The sequence below is a fragment of the Capra hircus genome, chromosome 9 (genome assembly GCF_001704415.2).
Source record: "Capra hircus breed San Clemente chromosome 9, ASM170441v1, whole genome shotgun sequence".
Taxonomy (NCBI): domain Eukaryota; kingdom Metazoa; phylum Chordata; class Mammalia; order Artiodactyla; family Bovidae; genus Capra; species Capra hircus.
Genome location: NC_030816.1, coordinates 27393230 through 27412666, shown reverse-complemented (window position 1 = coordinate 27412666; position 19437 = coordinate 27393230). Strand labels below are relative to the sequence as shown.

The 19437-nt window shown below is 34.1% G+C and overlaps 1 protein-coding gene and 1 non-coding gene across 3 annotated transcripts in view; one reads left to right on the top strand and one right to left on the bottom strand.

The window, feature by feature from the left end:
- WASF1 (WAS protein family member 1) overlaps positions 1287–19437 on the bottom strand; it is a 68954-nt gene continuing 50803 nt past the window's right edge. The window contains exons 3-9 of one of the 2 annotated variants that reach the window (XM_018053075.1): positions 14813–14947; positions 9607–9760; positions 8447–8564; positions 6606–6778; positions 4832–5011; positions 3084–3712; positions 1287–2151 (exon numbers count right to left, since the gene is read on the bottom strand). In XM_018053075.1, coding sequence (XP_017908564.1) covers positions 1994–2151; positions 3084–3712; positions 4832–5011; positions 6606–6778; positions 8447–8564; positions 9607–9760; positions 14813–14947 — 1547 coding nt within the window. In that variant the 3' untranslated portion in view covers positions 1287–1993. The remainder of the gene's footprint in view (positions 2152–3083; positions 3713–4831; positions 5012–6605; positions 6779–8446; positions 8565–9606; positions 9761–14812; positions 14948–19437) is intronic. The other variant, XM_018053076.1, reaches the window with a different exon arrangement.
- TRNAC-ACA lies at positions 18199–18270 on the top strand. Its single transcript has one exon. It is a non-coding gene; the product is annotated as a tRNA-Cys (tRNA).

The following is a 19437-nucleotide window of genomic DNA, read 5'->3' as shown; positions in this document are numbered from 1 at the left end:
CCTGGAACTAACATAACATTGCTGATCAACTATTATTCAATATAAAGTTAAAAAAAAAAGAAAAAAAAATCTTCAACCATTTCCTTTTATATCACCTTTAACTTCACCAACACCAGTATCATTCCCTTTTCAGTTACCTGGCCACAACTGAGCTTTACAAAAACTATTACTAGCTACTACCTTTTGACCATAAACACATCTGTAAAGAAAAACTTTAAACTGTGTCATATTTTCTTGAGTTAAATTCAACACTATATAGGTTTGTAAGGTTGGAAAGAAACCTCAAATGGCTATCTAATCTCTTGTTCTAGGCCCAGGCAAATCTATCCAACAAAGCAAAGCAAATCTTTTTTTTATTAATGCCATCAAGAATTGTTTTTTAGTTCCTTACTGTACTGCTACAGGAGGACTTAGTTCATCTTTCCTCTTCTACAAGGATTAGAGATCATTAGTTAACTCCCTAGGTAACCCTCAAGTTAGCAAGTTACCAATGACCTCATGTATCAGCTGCCTATTGCCACAATGCTAGGTGAAATAATCCACAAAAATTGTCCTTCAAAAATCCTTCAAAAATTAGGTGTAAGACAATAAACATTTATTTTTACTCATGAACAGTTCTGGGCTGGGCTAATTTTAGCTACGCTTGATCATCTGTCTACAGTCAGCCAGCAGGTGAGCTTGCAACTGGCTGGTCTAAGTTGGCCTCATTGGGGTAGCTCTCTGTATGAGGTTTCTGAACTTCCAGCAGGCCATGCTGAACTTACTTCCACCACACTGGGCCAAAACAAGCTTCAGGCACACTCAGGTTCAAAGGGGGTGAGAACAGAACTCATTTCTTAATGGGTGAAACCGGGTAAGAGGGACCCCTCTACTGATGTGATAGAGGGAAGGATAAAGATTCCAGTCATTTTCATAGTCAAATTACCAAAACATCATTTAGTCTTTTCTTCATACTAAATAATCTGATATGGATGCTGTTTCTCCTCCATCCCTGAATCTGGACTGTGTAAATATTAACAACTAATTTTATCATTGCAAAGTGTAATTTCAAGAATGCTGTTGAACTGAAGTCAAGATGTGCTAAAATTAAAGAGCAAGTTGAGAGTATAATCTATGAGCATAAGGTGTTGAAAAATATTGATTTTTTGACTTTAGGAAAAATGACATAAAAGCTACCTTAAGGAAATTATACAGTATAAGTAGCTTTTAAATTTTCCATTGACTGTTTAGAGCTTATATTATTTGATAAACTATCAGAAAGTTTTATTCAAAGAGGAAACACCCATGAACCTTTAAAATGAACCATTTATTAAACCAGACTGTTATTCTTAACAGTTATGTAAGTTACATGGTTTATGTCAGTGTATTTCACATGGAAATTTTTTAAACTCTTATCAGCAAGCAAAATTGTATCACACAATATATAAGTAGGAAGGGGATACTGCTAAACATTCAAATAAGGCAAGTATTTTAAAACAATAAAACAATAATTAAAAAAATTCAAGCATTCCTTTAAGAGAATTCAATACTACAAGCTAAATGTACTTTCTGAGTGTATTCATATGATCAAGGCAGTGTTTCTTCTTTTAAAACACCAGGAAATGGGATAAGGCTCATTAATAGATACAGCTGCCTGCAAGATTTTTAATCTCAGTTGCTTTCTTTAAATTAAAATTCACAAAGTGCACAATTAAGATATATCAAAAAACTGAATCTGCTACTCTAACAACAGCTGTCCATGCTTAATACTTAGTGGTTTATTTGACCAAATGATGTCTTTTCAGGGAAAAATAAAAAAGATGAGCCACTGTAAAACATTTAGTTTGAAATGTGTGCTAATATTTTTCTTAAAAATCAAAAAATTATGGAGGAAAAGGGTTATTTACCTTAAGGAAAAGAAAGCAAAACACTGGAATGACCAAACATTTTCAAAGAACAAGCACCACAAAGGACATTTGCATTCAGTTTTGTAATATTTATCAATGCATTTTTCTTACTCCAACCAATCTACTTCATCAAATTCTGAATCATCTTCTGAATCACTGTATTCCACAGCAATACGACGGGACAGGATGGTGGCAACATCATTTTCAATGCGTTCGTGTTTAGCTTCCTGTTCACGCTGCTCTTCGACTTTTCGTAGCTGAATACCTGATAGGGTAAATCCAAACATTCATTGTAAACCAAAACACTATATATTATTATTAGATATATTAGATATTATTATTATTATCATTAGATATTAATTATTAGACATTATTAATGTAATAAAATCAAGTACACATAATAAATACTAACAGGAAAGTAAAAAGCAAGATTAAAAACAATTTGAAGGAATCGTATTTGGAGAGACATTAATTCTTTTATTATGTTATTATCTGTGATAGTATTTGATGAAACTTACCACATATCCCAGAGGATGTCTACAGTTTATTTAGCCATAACGGTCTATTGTGCTTCCCTACTCACCATCACCTAAAGTTAACCAGGTGATACAGTTTTTTGTTTGTTATTTACCTCTATGGTCAAATAATTAAACAATGTTGAGCGTATTTTCTGTGCCTTTATTCTCCCCAGTACTTGAGAGAAAGGCACTATTATTCATTCTATACTGTTAGTGCCTGGCATATAGTATGACACGTCATTCCTTTGTTACTAAGTTAGGAACCTAAATCCTTTCAAGGTACTAGTAAAGCAAGTGTCACTTATACACCAAATGGACAGCCTTAACACTGAAGAAAATACCATTTTTAAAGTAGTTAATATACATATTAAGTATAATACGAAGAGTTTTAACTAAATTTTCCATAACATTTAAGTCTGATATTTAAAATTTCCCATTCATTACCTAAACATTTTAAGATTCCCTACTAAGTATGAAGATAAAATGATTAATGTGATAAATTTTCTTGAAAATTACTTAAAATATAAACTGACCATAGCTCTAGTTTCTAAAGGCTATTTGTGCAAAAAACATGATCATCTAAAATTTTACAAATGAAGAAAACATTACTGTCTCAAATATTCAGAAAGGTTCTCAGTGCTACTATTGCAATGCTTTTAAAGGCTCCTGAGAAAATTACCTTTTCGTATTGCTTCCAGAAGTACACTTCTGGCGTCACTGATTACTGGTAGGGTTGATGGATGACGCTTTGGCTCAGAAGCAGGTGTAACTTGTGATGGAGGAGATGGAGGCATTAATGGAACATGGGGACCTGGGGCAGTAGATGGAGTTGGATGTAGCCCAGAGGGAGGATGAGCAAGAGCTGCAACTGTGACAGGTGATGATGGTCGAATGCCAGGTGGAGGCAAAGGAGGCGGTGGTGGGGGTGGAGGCAGCCCCTGGACTTCTCCTTGTGGGAGTGGATGAACTGGTACAGTCTCGCATACTGGGGCAGCTCTAGCTACTGGTGGAGAGGGCTGTACTAGAGGAGGTGCAATTGGAGGAGGAGCTGGGTGAAGAACTCCAGGGGCAATCTGAAGAGGAGCTGGAGGTGGTGGTACTGCTGGAGCTTGCAAAGCAGTGGTTGGAGGTGGAGGTGGGGGTGGTACTGGTGGGGGAGGAGTTGAAGTCATCGAAGCTCTTAATGAAGAAGTTGACAAGGCAGATGGAAGAGGTGGTGGAGGAGGTGGGGGGGTGGGGCTCACAAACACAGGTGTCCTGCCTGTAGCTGGTGACTGAGGACGATTTTCTATCAAACCTGTAGCAGAACTGAAATGAAAAAGAGATCCTAGCAAGTTATTTAAAGAGAAAAGACTAACCACACAAAATATAAACGGCTACCAGTAATTATATCAAGGTAGATGCATTAACATGTTCCTATAAAAATTAAAAATTCTTCATCAATATTTAGAATGAAATGAAAACCAAAAGTACACTAACAAGAAAATTAATACATGGTGCTGTGATTTCTAATATTCTAAATGGACTCATCTGCTCACACAACTTTCATATCTATAAGCATTTTATACTTACTTTGATAAAAAAAATGCTCAATTTTATTCTGTAATATGAGTCTTCATAATGGCTCAATATTTATCATACTACAACATTTGTAGCAATACCTATGGCCCAAACAATACTATATTTATACTGAAGCTATTAAGACTCATCATATGTCATTTCATTTAAATCAACAACTACTTATAAACCACAAAGGAAATTGATGTTCCTCTTCCTTCCTAAGGATGGAACATCAAATGAGTATGTGATATAAACCTGATTTTTTTTTAACTGAAAATTGTAAAGCTGATTTCTAATTCTCTATTAAAAAATTGTAATGTGGGCGACACTGGACAAAATTAAACTTCAAAAAGCTTTACTAAAAGATTATTAGGAGCAATTGCTTATTCTCTCTCAAATTCTTAAGAGTTATTTCCCCAACATCAAATTAACATTTATAATAATTAAATCTTTGGTTCCCATTTCTTTGTCCTTAACCACATACCCAAAATTCTTATTTTTATTAATATACTGCACATCATGTGCTTGAGAACAAAGCTATAATAAAACAAAACACATTTATCTTTAAACAATCATTAGCTAAATTTTCCCAAGAGAATGTGTGAGCTCTTATGAGAGACTGGCAAATTACATCCCATGGGCCAAATCTTAACTAATCCCTGTTTTTGTAAATAAAACTTTGTTGAAACACAAACATATTCATTTGTTTATGTACAGTCCATGGCTGCTTCCATTCATCAATGTCAGAGTTGAGCAGTTGTGACAGAAGCCATATTTCCTAAGGCCGAAAATATTTATTACAAGGGCCTTAAAGAAAAAGGCTACCAGCACCTGTGATAAACACATCATGTGCTTGTTCTGACATACCTGATACAGGTGGGTATGGATTTTGCATCTCCTGCTCCATGCATTGGTGGAGGTGGAGGAGGTTCATGTGGTCTGACTAAGACCCTTTCCTCAGCTCTAGTTAGGAGCTCACTCATCTGACTAAACGGCAAGGCAGAAAGTGAGTAAGATCCATCCATATGATCCACATATGTCTGAGGTCTAGAAAAAAATAATAAATTAGTGTATCTTTCTTGAAGTATTGCTGAAATAAAGTGTTTTGCATGAGATATTTAAGGTTTATCCTTTGAATGCCAATATTTTAACTGCTTTTAGGACACTTCTTTCAGAAATTTATCCTGCTTTTAAAACACAGAATGCTGCTCATAATGCAACCTTTCCTTGCTGATTCAAGTTATTATGATGACCTTCAGTTATTTTATTCCTTTACAATAGAATACTAACAGCTCACAAAGGTAAAAAGTGTTACATTCATAATCTGATAAACAAGATAATAGTTAACTTTTAGGCAAATTGTGTTCAAAGCTATCTGCCTCTATTTAGTTTCTTAATAAGATGCTAATGACAAAAACCTAGAATATGAACATTTTATACACCAGAATAACCTGTTGTTCTTTAAACCTAAATGACTTCCAAATGTCTTGTGCCCAGGGGAGATAGGTCTCAATGATACTAGTGGCACAGAGATCCCTAACTACATCGTTTTTGTCTTTTTCATGTTTTCAAAGGTGTTAGAGTACTCAGAAAATAGCTGAGTAACATAACATGTGACTTAAAACAGATTTAAGCAAACTTTTAGATACTTTGGGCATGTGAAGATTTATAAACATTTACTGACTATAGTACACTCTGCGGACAAAGCTGGATTTAAAAGATGTGTATAAAGCAAGTTAGAAATGCTTATATTTACACTATTGGGTCAGCAATATCTCAATTACTTAATAGTGATTAAAAACAGATGTTTGTCTATCGGTTGTTAATTTAAAAAATCAATTCTTTCAGCCTCTTTCTTTCAGTACTGTATATAGACAGTATCATGTCTATACTCTTAAAACAGAACAAGATAATTTACATTTATGACCCAATCATTTATAGGTATTATTCAAAAGAAAGTCTCAAGTGCTTTTTCCACTGGAAAAAAAATCAATAACTATAAGATATATAATAATAACTAAAATCAACTGTACACAAATTTCTTCACAGAGAGATACTAGTATAATGTTTGTTAGGGTTGCATGTTAGTTAGATAGGGCCCTTGGCTGTTGAGAAAGGAGAAGGACCTATTGTATATTTCTGCAAAAGGGGATGAGTGATTTTGTTTGAAAGCCCTGATATATCTGAGGCAGAAAATGCAACACAGAAAGGAAATCAGGGGAAAGAAAAAGAACAAAATATAACCCCTTCTCAACTCCTATTTTATATATAGTGAATCAATAATACGTCAAAAAAAATCCAGACCCCCATTACTCTGTTATGAAATTTTAACAGACTCAGCCTGAACTACTGAGAAGGACCTGAGACTTTATATGAAAGTTAAAATAAAGCTAAAGATCATCTGCTTCAACCACTTCTTTCTACAGATGACGAAACTGAAATCCAGGTATGAAAATGACCTGCCCAAGATCAGACTTCAGTAGGCTCACAGGGATTAGGTTTTCCAAATCATCTCAATACTTATAGAACAGCATCTATCAATTCAACAGTTCAGGACCTAAGACTTAGACACATAGATACTAGAAATAAAGCCAGTATTTTATCATTAATTTTGTTAAAAAACAAACAAAAGAAAAGAAACCTTGTTTCAAAATGAGAGGCTGGGCCATTAGCAACTTCAATATGCTTATGTAAGAGATTAGCATCATCTTCAGCCAGCTCTGGACCTTGGGCCAGCTTCTGCCATTCTCTCCGCCTGTCATGAGGAGCTCTTGGCACTTTTTCTGGTTCATGAGGACGATCTAGATTTTTCTGCTATAACAGATGTATTGAAACAAAGCCAAATGCTGAAGTTCTATGTTTTTTAAAAGAGGTTAAAACAATCAAAATAGAATTATAATATCAATAACTGAAAAAGCAACTCATCATAGTATAGCAAAAATAACAACAGAGACAGTTCATTTGTACATTCAGAGTTAAATATTAGGAGTTTGCTTATAATCCCATTTTCTAATGCTTTTTTAACCTCTATTTGGAATTGATATATCAGATAAAAACAGTGTATTTGAGGAATAAAACTTGAGGTCAGAAAGTCCTTTCAGATGAAAAAAGATTTGTCAACTCTGCTCCCTCATCTATTAGTTTTTGAAATAATGAGTGAAATTTCTACCATTAATTTTTCCAGCCCAAACCGGAAATTAGTACTAAGGTTATGTGATCTGAGAAGTGACTAATTAGCTAGCCAATACATTAGAAAAAAAATCCAATTACCCAATTAAACCATAATAACCGTGTCACTCAACAGAAAATAGGGTATTTGATTAAAACAAAAAGTGACTCAAACTGTGGAAGAAAAAGTATAGAAAGGAAAGGTACAAAAAATCAAATGCCAAAGGGGTCAAGCAGGTAACATATTTGAATGGTAACAGTCAGATATAAGATGAGGCCTGCAGGGAACTAGATGCGCATGGCCATCTGAGGGATTTCAGTTCAAAAATTTAAAAACCACTGTGTTTGTCAAACAAAACTGCTTGCAAGCGTAGCCTGGGCTACCAGTCACCAGTTTACAAATTCTGGCTAGAACACTGGTACACTGTCTAGTGCAGAAAATAATAACATGCAGGCATTATGGGGTAGTGCAGGGAAAGCAGAAGTAGCTACAGGAGAAACAGAGGGATGATAAAGACAAACTTTGCCACCTTCATGCTGCTGCAGCTGCTAAATCGCTTCAGTCGTGTCCGACTCTGTGCGACCCCATGGATGGCAGCCCAACAGGCTCCCCCGTCCCTGGGATTCTCCAAGGCAAGAACACTGGAGTGGGTTGCCATTTCCTTCTCCAATGCATGAAAGTGAAAAGTGAAAACGAAGACGCTCAGTCGTATACGACTCTTAGCGACCCCATGGATGGCAGCCTACCAGGCTCCTCCTTCATAATTCTGCCTAAATCCAACTTTGCTTCTTTCGTTTATATTTCTAGTTATCATTAATATGGAATAAACAGATCCAAGTGAATTTCATCAGAAAACAGAAAATGACAATACAGCAGACACATAACATGTTATAACTTTTTCAGGGCATTTAGGATATGCTCTGTGGTAAGATAATATTAACTAATCTACTTTACCAATATCTGTACAATGTTCCTTTGTTCTTTTTCAGTAGAATGCCTTTCTCTTCCCTGGTCCACTTAATTCTTATTTGTTCTTTTTAAGATTCATTATAAGATTTGTTGAAGTGTTTATCAGGCCCACCCTGTCTAAAGCTGGTGCTATTTTGTGCTACTCAAACTCTCCATGCATACCTCTGTTAGCACACTTATCACACCATATTTTCACCCCACTGGACTGTGATCTTTCTGTGTGATTACTATATGGACCAAATAGAATAAAACTTGTCAAAGTATAGAATTAATAAGGTTCCACATATGCAACAAAACACAAATACATGAAAACTAACTTCAATTTTCTGAATTTCTTGTAATACCTTCTGCTTCCTCTTTTCCTTCCTCTTATCCTCTGTATCCTGTAACATTTTTTCTTTCCAAAGATCAAAGAAATATGAAGGATTGGTATAAAACTTCAAACCTTCTTTACCATCATCTCTGAAATATAAAATATCAATGAAAATATACATTAGTGAGACTTAGAGAGGCAATCAGAATAGAAATTATTTTACTAAAATTGTTTCTTCTTACATTAAGAAAATATGGCATGTGTAAAAATACTGGCAAAGTAAATCACAATATGCACCAATAGAACATTTCTCATAAATCAGACAGGAAACTAAGGAAAATGGAAAACCAGAAGTTTTGCAGAGTTTGTGTTAATAATTTAAAGTACAACTGGATAATTTTCATCCCTAACTTCTACTGAATACAAAGTTTTCTATAATTTCTGTGGGAAATTTCAATAATTATAAATGATTCTGCCAAAGATAAAAGCCTGAAAGGATAACAGAATAGAGAAACTGTACAGGGTTTCTTACTTATCAAACAGAAAAAAAAAAAATGTCACCAAATAGTCATTCTAATAGTAATAGTTATATCCAATGACTTGCATACTGACATAGTTTCAAATAACTATCCAAATACCATTTCATTTCGGATATGTGTTGTGCCTCTTAAGTTCCTCATTTAACAATTTATGTGAAAGACTCAAAGAAAGGTTGAATAACTCTAGATTTTTTTAAATGGCAAAAAAAATATTAAAAACAGATACTACATAGTCATTACACAGAAATATGATGCATACAGATAAAGAGTAGATAAGAACAAGAAAAAATGGTATTTATTTTATTAATGCAGTGAGATTTTGAACTATTTATTTTTTGTTTCCCATCAAATTAGAAATTAAATTAAAAAGACAATAACAACTCCTTGTCCCTTTAGAGTAATATCTGCCATTGGCTTTTCTTAAAAATATTTGGCAAAACAACTCCTTTGATTTGTATGCCAGAATCCTAGGAACTCACCTAGCGAATAAAGCAGAGGTTTTCTAAAGGTGTTGGCTATGGAGGGGTCTCTGCACTGGTCAGGAATCCAGTGAAATAAAAAAATGTTTGGAGATTTAGCATTTAAGGTTAGACCTCTTTGAACTTGAAGTCTGAGATAAGTAACCAGCCTTCTTATTTATTAGCCTACTGACCTGTAAGGAGTGAGTATATTGAGAGGTGGAGGCTGTTCACAAACATCATATGTCTCTTGTAATGGAATAGGCAAAGTCTTGCGGTCAAAAAGCTGCTGATCTTGAATTGTAGAACTTCGGAAGGCTTTTCTCATTGTTATATCTTGCAAAGATACTAAAACAAAATCCAACATGTATCATTTTATTTTACTAACATGATTTAACATAAGGACAAATTCATACACTGTGTTTGTTTAAAAGTCAAAAGGCTGTGACTGTAGTGGCTTATGAATCAGGAATCACATTTTTAAAATAAATGCTCTTATCATTACATCACAAATCATTTTGTGCTTTATTTTCCCAATTCAGTGCAGTTCAGTCGCTCAGTCGTGTCTGACTCTTTGCAACCCCATGAATCGCAGCACGCCAGGCCTCCCTGTCCATCACCAACTCCCGGAGTTCACTCAGACTCACATTCATCGAGTCAGTGATGCCATCCAGCCATCTCATCCTCTGTTGTCCCCTTCTCCTCTTGCCCCCAATCCCTCCCAGCATCAGAGTCTTTTCCAATGAGTCAAGTCTTCGCATGAGGTGGCCAAAGTACTGGAGTTTCAGCTTCAGCATCATTCCTTCCAAAGAAATCCCAGGGCTGATCTCCTTCAGAATGGACTGGTTGGATCTCCTTGCTGTCCAAGGGACTCTCAAGAGTCTCCTCCAACACCACAGTTCAAAAGCATTTAGATGGGCTTTAATGCAACCTCTGATTTCTAAGGCTCAGAAAGCTCTAATGACACCTGAAGCACATTTTTCATTTTCCATCAAAACATCTTTTTCTTTTCTTTACTTACCATACTAGCCCCCAGCAACCTACATTTTCCTCTTTTTTTCTATAATCTTTTTTCCATCTTCCTTTATTACTTTTATTTAGCTTATACCAATAACACTGAAGGAGTTACTTCACTATTAGTGGCATTCTGGGCTAAATACAGTATTCCCCTCTATGCTATAGAGATTATAAATATAACATGGACTATAAAGTTAAAACAAATCTACTGTAAAGAAAATGAAACTTTCAAGTACTGGGCAATCTGTATTATTGCTTGTTTCACTTTTCTTTTATCTTGTACTATAAAGATCTCCAATTAACTACAAGTTCTTAAAGACTGAAGCTGTCTTATACATTAGTACCTCTAGTAAGTAACACAATTTATTACTTACAGTATCTCTAGTAAATAAGTGGTACATATGAGGATTTAAAATAACTTCATTTACTCTTCTTTTGGACTGTTCAGCATGTTTAAATAAAAAATGTGCCAAAATACTAGATTCTTAACTCTTAGAGTGATTTCTTGATATTAAAAAATTAGGTGACTTTATATTGAAATATACATATTTGCATATGGTTTTTAGTATGATAAACACTTTATGCCATAAAAAGGTCAGTACTAAATAATCACAAGTCCTAAATTATTTTTCTCCCTAAAATAGTATCTCTTTCATCCTTACAAATAAAATACACTCAACACAAATGTTTGGATCTATGAAGTGAGTGAAGCAGTAAGGCTGGCTGTGCAACAGCCACAATATGACTGCATCCCCAGCAATTCTACTGCTACCTGACTTGTAACGCACTTAAAAACAACAAAATAAAATTCAAAGAAGGAAAAAAATTTTTCTACTATCACTAAGGAGTAGTATAAGAGATATTTAATGAGTACAAACTACAGGGGTAGATGTTTTCAGTAATTTTTACTTAACCTTTATAATAACTTAATGAGACAGGAATTATTATGTCATTTGTAAACATATAAAAATAGAAAATATTACATAACTGGGCCAAGAGAAATTGGTTAATAAACAGTAGAGCCAGAACAGAAAACGCAGATCTGTCTGCCTTTGAGGCTAATCTCTTCGCCACAATACCATATACTGTTCCTCTGGCTCATGTCAGAAGTGGCCTCTGTTTTCTGCAATCAAAATGAACCAATTCTTGCCACTATCCTATCTCACTTATTAACTATTAAATATAAAACCTAGTATTTAATCTCCCAAAACTTTCTTAGTAAAGAATGTAAAGAACATGTAAAGTAATAAGCATTTTTCATTCTTCAGTTCCTCTTAATTATCATTTCTCTCATTTGTTAACAGACCAGTGTGACAAAGCCCCTTGCAGTTGCCAACAATGACATATTACTTAGTGTTATATAACACAGCAAGTCAGCAAAATGTTTGTAAACATATTGAACTAAATAGAATTGTACAGATCTTTGTTTAAAACTCAGTTTTTTACCCATTCTAAATTATTATGAGAGTTCTGTTACTATTTAATGGTAATTAAAAAACCCAAAATACTGATGTTACATTCTGTAATTTATTATTCTACTCACAATGTTATTTTATTTGAACTTTAATGGAGTTAGAAAACATAGGTTAAATAACTTTGAAAATTCCTCTATCCAACACCTCCAAGACAATTTCAAATTAAGTAGTTCAACTTTACGATTCTGAATTCTTCCCCCATTCTCCATAAAATTTTAAAGGAAACTAAATAATTCTGATAGTTGTTAGCACATTAAGAATTTTTTAAAACACTTAAAACTATCTTATTTACTAGCATCTATATTTTCATTTTCAATTTTAATGGGAATGCTAAAATATCTTAAAATTTAACAATATTTTGAAACTTAATGTTAATTTTTATTTCTGTTACATAAAAAAGCTGCTTGTATATATTTTAGATGAAAAGCACTTGTAACTTACATATTTAAATTATTTAAAAAAGAAATTTTGAATACAAATTATATATTTGAAAGTATGGCCATAAAATCTTTTTAAATATTAGCAGTGATTTTTATTTCAACAATTTCATGATGTGTAACTGATATACACAAACAAGTTTCAAAGGATACCACCAAGAAAAAAAATCACCACAGAATGAGAGACAATCTTTCCAAATCATAAGATTTGGGACTTGGATCCAGAATATATATGTATAGAATCTGCATAACTCAACAGTAAAAGGAAAAATAATCCAAATTAAAAATAGGAGAGGGATCTGAACAGTTTTCCAAAAGAAGATACACAATGACTAGTAAATCATTTAAACCCTGTTTTCTTAAAAAATCAGATCACTATTTTTTTATTAATTTTTTTTTTACATTTATACATCACTGTGAATTACATTTGACCGTAGTTTTATTAAAGGAACAAGCACATGCTAACTATCTATTGACAATTCTGTCATAAGACTTCTGGTACAATGTAAAGTCCAGATCCAGCCCTTTGCACAAAAAGAATCATTTTTGTTTTACTTGTTTTTAACTGAACTAGTTGCAGTTGTTAACATTTAAAAACAAGAGGTATGAGACAGACATCTAGATATCCCGGACAAAAGAAAGATCTGGAATGACCAGACTGACTTCCCCTCATTTCATGTCACCCAAACGCCAACAACCCACTCCCTGTTTGTACAGTCTCTCAAAACTGTGCACTGGGTCCACTTCACTCAGAGTAACTAGGACGAAAACCCTGGTTTTAATCCTACCCACCACTTTCTTGCTCGGTGACTTGTCTCTAAATAGCTTATAAGCCACGAAAAGATGCTCAACATCATTAGTTATCATTATTAGGGAAATGTCAATACATTCTACGAAATGAACTAGTACTGAAAACATTATGCTAAGAAATGAAAGAAGCCAGTCACAGAAAATCATATGCTATAAGACTCCATTTACATGAAATGTCTCAAATAGGCAAATCCAAAGAGACAGAAAGTAGACAGTGATTGCTAGAGGCCAGGGAGAAGGGGAGATGAGAAGTAACTCCACTAGATATAGGGTTTCTTTTTGGAGTAAGGAGAATGTTCTAAAACCGACTGTGGTGATAGTCACGTTATAGTGAAAACACTAAATACCACTGAATCATACACTTTAACTTTACAAGAGTTAATTGTAGGGTATATGAAATATACCTCAATAAAGTTTTCTTTTTATTTTTAAAGTACTGTCTTGGTTTTTTTCTCATATCTAGACTTGGGAGTTTATATCTTTGCATGCAGAGGAAACTTGGCATAGGAAGTATTCACCTCTCCTTATTTAGGCATTAAATTAGGTTATGTCAGAAACTGTTGGTTCAATCACTGAAACATCATTATATTTTATATATTTGCCATATAAAAGGTAGCAAAACTACCTTTTGAGTTTCCCAGTGATATCTTTTAATATTCTTATTGCTCAAGTTTAGAGATAAATAACTTACAACTATAATTCTCTAGGGTAGATAAGCAAAAATTATGTTCTTAATAATTCCATTTCTCTTGGTAGAAAAACAAACAAAAAAAAACAGAGCCATTTGAGAAACAACAACATTCAGTGTACTCTATTAGTGCATGAAATATTTTACCACTAAAGTTTATACCATTATTTTAGCATGTAATGTGATTTTTTTAAGCCTGATATCCCTAGCTTAATATCTCAGTATAGAACATTTTTGTCCTGTATATTAGCAATTTAGGGTTTTGTTTTTTTTTTGGAGGGGAGGGAATGTTCATTTAAAATGGGAAGTAACATTTAAATAACCAGATCAGATTCTGGTGACTTAGCAATATGCACATATAAAAGCATATTAAAAGGAATTTCATTCTTAAAAAAAAAAACCAAACCTAAGAATTGCAGATAATTTTCAAATAATTTTTATTTTTAAGACAAAAGTATACAAATAAATTAAAAGGGTGATACTGAGCCCACAGGTCACAATCACTAAAGCCTACATGCCTAAAGCATGTGTTCTGCCACAAGAGAAACTACTGCAATGAGAAGCCTCCACCACATGCAGTGAAGACCCAGCACAGTCATAAATAAATAAATAAAAATTATAAAGGAGAAAGAAAATGGAAGAAAAGTCTGGCTTAAAAAAATTTTACGTCAAAAAACGAAGAGCTATTTAATACACAAAAAGAAGAAAAAAAGAGTAGACAATTCAGGTAAGTCATGCTAATGGCATTTATAGATAAGCCACCAGTCTATTACAACAAGTACAACAAAGGTCGTGGGTAAAAAAGATTTGTAGTAAATTCACGTTTTTTGTGTGTGTCTTTGATTAACTGAAGCACATTTCTCCCAGTTGTTTTTGTTTTTTAATAAATTCATGTATAATACTGTTCTTATATATATCACTCATCCTACCGAACCAAAAACATACATGTGAAAGAAAATATGCATAAACTTACATTCTTCTTCTTTAGGATCAAGCTGTGTAACACTGACAGATAAACGGTCCACACGTTCTTGTAATGAGTTAACTCTGAAGGAAAAACTATGTGCTTCATTGAATAATTCTCCAAATATATCTTCAGCATATTTACCTAAGCAAAAATGAAGCATATACCATAAAGCTTAAAGTTATCAGAGATAAATATAAACCAATTTAACATTTAAAATGCTGTCCTGATGAATTTGATATTTATTTGAAACTAGTTTAAACTTTAAACCCTCACCTATGGTAATCTAACTGTGATAGAGTAGGAAAAAACAAACCCTAGGAAATATGGCTTTAAATACTAGATCTACCACTTTCTGGTAGGTGACTTGTGGCTAAAATGGCAATACTCTCCTGCGTTACCCCATCTATACACCACTTTCACTTCCCTTTATATACCTGTTAAGTGTTAGAAAGGTTATGATGTAAATATAAATAATATATCTCTTAATCTCAAATCAGCAATCATAAACAGAGTCTATACTAGAACTGAATTTCAGGCCAAGTGACACAATGCAAGATTCTTCATAAACCTAATAGATAACCAAATCTCAGGTATGCCCAAAACATAGATTCAGAAAATTTATGAGATATATTTTACATTTTATCTCATTCTAGTTTCTTAAAAAATAATACCTAGATGTCCATCAGCAGATGAATGGATAAGAAAGCTGTGGTACATATACACAATGGAGTATTACTCAGCCGTTAAAAAGAATTCATTTGAATCAGTTCTGATGAGATGGATGAAACTGGAGCCAATTATACAGAGTGAAGTAAGCCAGAAAGAAAAACACCAATACAGTATACTAACACATATATATGGAATTTAGGAAGATGGCAATGACGACCCTGTATGCAAGACAGGAAAAAAGACACAGATGTGTATAACGGACTTTTGGACTCAGAGGGAGAGGGAGAGGGTGGGATGATTTGGGAGAATGGGAATTCTAACTTGTATACTGTCATGTAAGAATTGAATCGCCAGTCCATGTCTGACGTAGGGTGCAGCTTGCTTGGGGCAGGTGCATGGGGATGACCCAGAGAGATGTTGTGGGGAGGGAGGTGGGAGGGGGGTTCATGTTTGGGAACGCATGTAAGAATTAAAGATTTTAAAATTTAAAAAAAAATTAAAAAATTAAAAAATAAAAAATAAAAAAAAATAAAACTCATGTTTTAATTAAAAAAAATAATAATAATAATAAATCTAAAATCACTGTATTCCTCCAGTCATGTAAATTTCCATTATGAAAAGAATAAACCAAAATAGTCCCATTCAAAAAAGAGAAATAAAAATTTCTATCTAATAAAAAAGCCAGGGAGAAGTTTCAGATGACCAGAATTTAAAAATATCCAACTGTATTTAGAATATATAAACAAATGAATACTCACAATATAAAAATAAGTCAATTACTATCTATACCTTGAATTAAAAAAATATTGATTGTCTTCCTAAATCAAGACAACTTAGACCCAAGCATACTGTCTAGGTTAAATGAGGCTCAACAGTAAGCTCTATATCCTGTAGTAGGGTACTTACATACTTACGTAATGAATTCATTAATCTCACCAGTTTACATTTGAACAATGGCTGTTTTTTTTTTAAAACACTTTCGTACATTATCAGTTAAATCAACAAACGTTTACCGAAGGGTCACGCTGTGCCTGGTAGGTGTTATTTCCTACTGAAGACACCAAAAAATAAAATATAAAATTCCTATCCTAGAAGATTTTATAATCTTTAGGCAAAAAAAATCAGAATTTTAATTTCCTTAAAATTAAGAGAAAAGGGATAATTTTATACATATTCATTCGCTCACATATATTCTTTAAACCAAAATGCCAGACAATGTTCTAAACCCTGGAGACAGAAAAATGATTGGAAGAAGGTCTCTGCAACTGAAGAGTTTTGAACAGAGGGAGAAACAGACATTTAAATAAAAATGAAAACCAATTTAATAATTAAGTCCAAATCTTTGTTCCATTCACTCTGAGGCCTTGGCATAAATTTTCTCACCTGTAAAATAGAAATAAAAATATCTCCTTCAAAGAAATTATAAGAAAAAGAAGCAAAAAAAAAAAAAAGTCAGGGGGAAGGGCAATGGGTAGAGTATCTGATACAGGACAGGAGCTTAACAGGCAGCTCTTACTATATAACAAGGTCAGAGCCACAGAGCACAGAGAAAGAAGCATCTAAACTTTTGGGTGTGGGATGGTATTAGAGAAACTTCCAGAGACAGTTTCTCTGGCAGATAAGGGAAGCATTTCAGGTGGAAGAAAAGGCAAGTATAAAGTTACTCATTTATTCATCAAATGTTAGGGATACAAAGACGGAAGAGACAATTCTATTCCTGAAAGAACTTAGTTTAATACATGAATCTTTAACTTACAGTCTGTATACCACCTCAAAATTATATGCAGATTTTTAATGCACTTGTATATTTTGGGAAAGAGAGCCCACAGGTTTTGGGTTTGTTTTTCTTTTCTTTTTTAACAGATTTTTTTAAAAGAGAGTCTACACTTCCCCCACTTCAGGCTTAAGCGCCAAAGCACTGCCGTAGATGAGATAGACATCCCATTTGTTCTATTTTCATGTCCCTTCTTACTTTCTAAGTCTACCTCCCCCTTCTATCCCAGAGAGAGGTGAAATGAATAAAGTTCGCAATGGGAAGTTAATTGTCTATGTACCTGAATTTCAACTAAACTTACATTTATTATACTACCGTCTCTACCCAAGAAGCTATGAGGTCTCATCTCTGATATTAAAATCTAAATCCTCTCATCTAACACTGTCCTCTATATCAAGCTCCACCATATATACCTAATATCATTTGTACCTTTAATCCCTCTCACATGGGACTTCCCTGGCAGTCCAGTGGTTAAGACTGTGCTTCCACTGCAGGGATCTCGAGTTGCGGAACTAAGACTTCAACATGCTGTGCAGCCAAAAAAAAAAAAAATCTCATATATTTATTTTTCCCTCCATTCATTTGCCTACTTCTCCAAACAAGTCGAAATGCCTTCCTTCTTCATTCCTCTACATTTTCCAAATTCTTCTGTTCCTTGAAGGCCCAGTGCAACTCACATTCATTCAGTAAGCCTCCTCTTATGACTTCACCTATGCTTATCTCTCTTTTCTCAGTTCCTATAATCTAAAACTCATGGTTTTTAATTATATATATGCTCACACTGTTTGAAACTCACAGAATAGTTTCAGAATAGTTTCATTCATCATATTAGACTCTTCAACTACATGGGGTGTGTTCTTTAAGGACAAAAAACATATACCTTCATCACACAGCAAAATAGTCAGTGTTATCTGTCCACTATCTACTATCTAATTAGTCTTATGGGGCTTTCCTGGTAGCTCAGACGGTAAAGCGTCTGCCTACAGTGCAGAAGACCCAGGTTCAATCCCTGGGTCGGAAAGATCCCCTGGAGAAGGAAATGGCAATCCACTCCAGTATTCTTGCCTAGAAAATCCCATAGACCAAGGAGCCTGGTAGGCTACAGTCCATGGGGTTGCAAAGAGAGCCAATCTATTTATCTACCCTCTTACCCATCTACGTTGCTACCTGTGAATTTTTCTGATTGAGAACAAGAATTAGGCTCTATCAGCTCATCCTGGCAGCTCAAAGTGGCTATATTCAACAAGAGAAAGGCCTTTGGAAGAGAAAATGGTAGAAGATCTCTCATATAGTTAAGAGTTCCAATAAGAAAATAAATAAGACAATAAGAAAATAAATAAGGCTGTTAAATAAGACATGGGCTTCCCTAGAGGCTCAGACAGTAAGGTCAGGAAGATCCCCTGGAGAAGGAAATGGCAACTTATTCCAGTACTCTTGCCTGGAAAATCCCATGAACAGAGGAACCTGGTAGGCTACAGCCCATGGGGTCATATAGAGTTGGACATGACTGAGCGACTAAAGTAGAAGTAGTAATAATGGGGAAAATTTGGTACAGCAGAAGAAATTTAAATAAAGCAAATTCTAGGTTTTCAGTAATTATCTATTATAAAACAAAATTGTGTTCTACTAGGAAAAACAACTGAACTGGATGTATATTTTTGCAAGGAAGAGGTCAGAACAATGCCCAGCCCCAAGCTACCTGAGCCCTGGAGTCGACCTTCACTACTGTGAAAGTGCTAGAGCACTTTTGGTGCTAAAATTAGCACCAAAGTGAAAATATGTATTACATAGAACCATTCGGAATAGCCTAACTTTATAAGTAGTTCAGAGATTATTTAACGCATTAATTATTATTTTAACTGTTTTGGATGGAAACTGATATAAAATCTACTCTAAGTGTCCCTGTCTTAAATAAAAATTAAACATAATTTAACCTGTTTTTGAGGACACAGAGTCATAAATTGATTATGAGAAACAACAGCATTAAAGTGTATAATTTTATATTAAGTGTGGTTACATTAAATGGCCTCTTTCCAGTTTTTAATGTTGCTTTTCCTCTTATGTCACTTCTTCCTTCGCTATAAACTACACCTTTTGATGGGCTTCAGTAATGCCTATTTCTGTTATTGGCATCCCCTCCCCGCACATTTCCTCTTTTAATTCTCTGAAGCATGAATGGAAACCACAT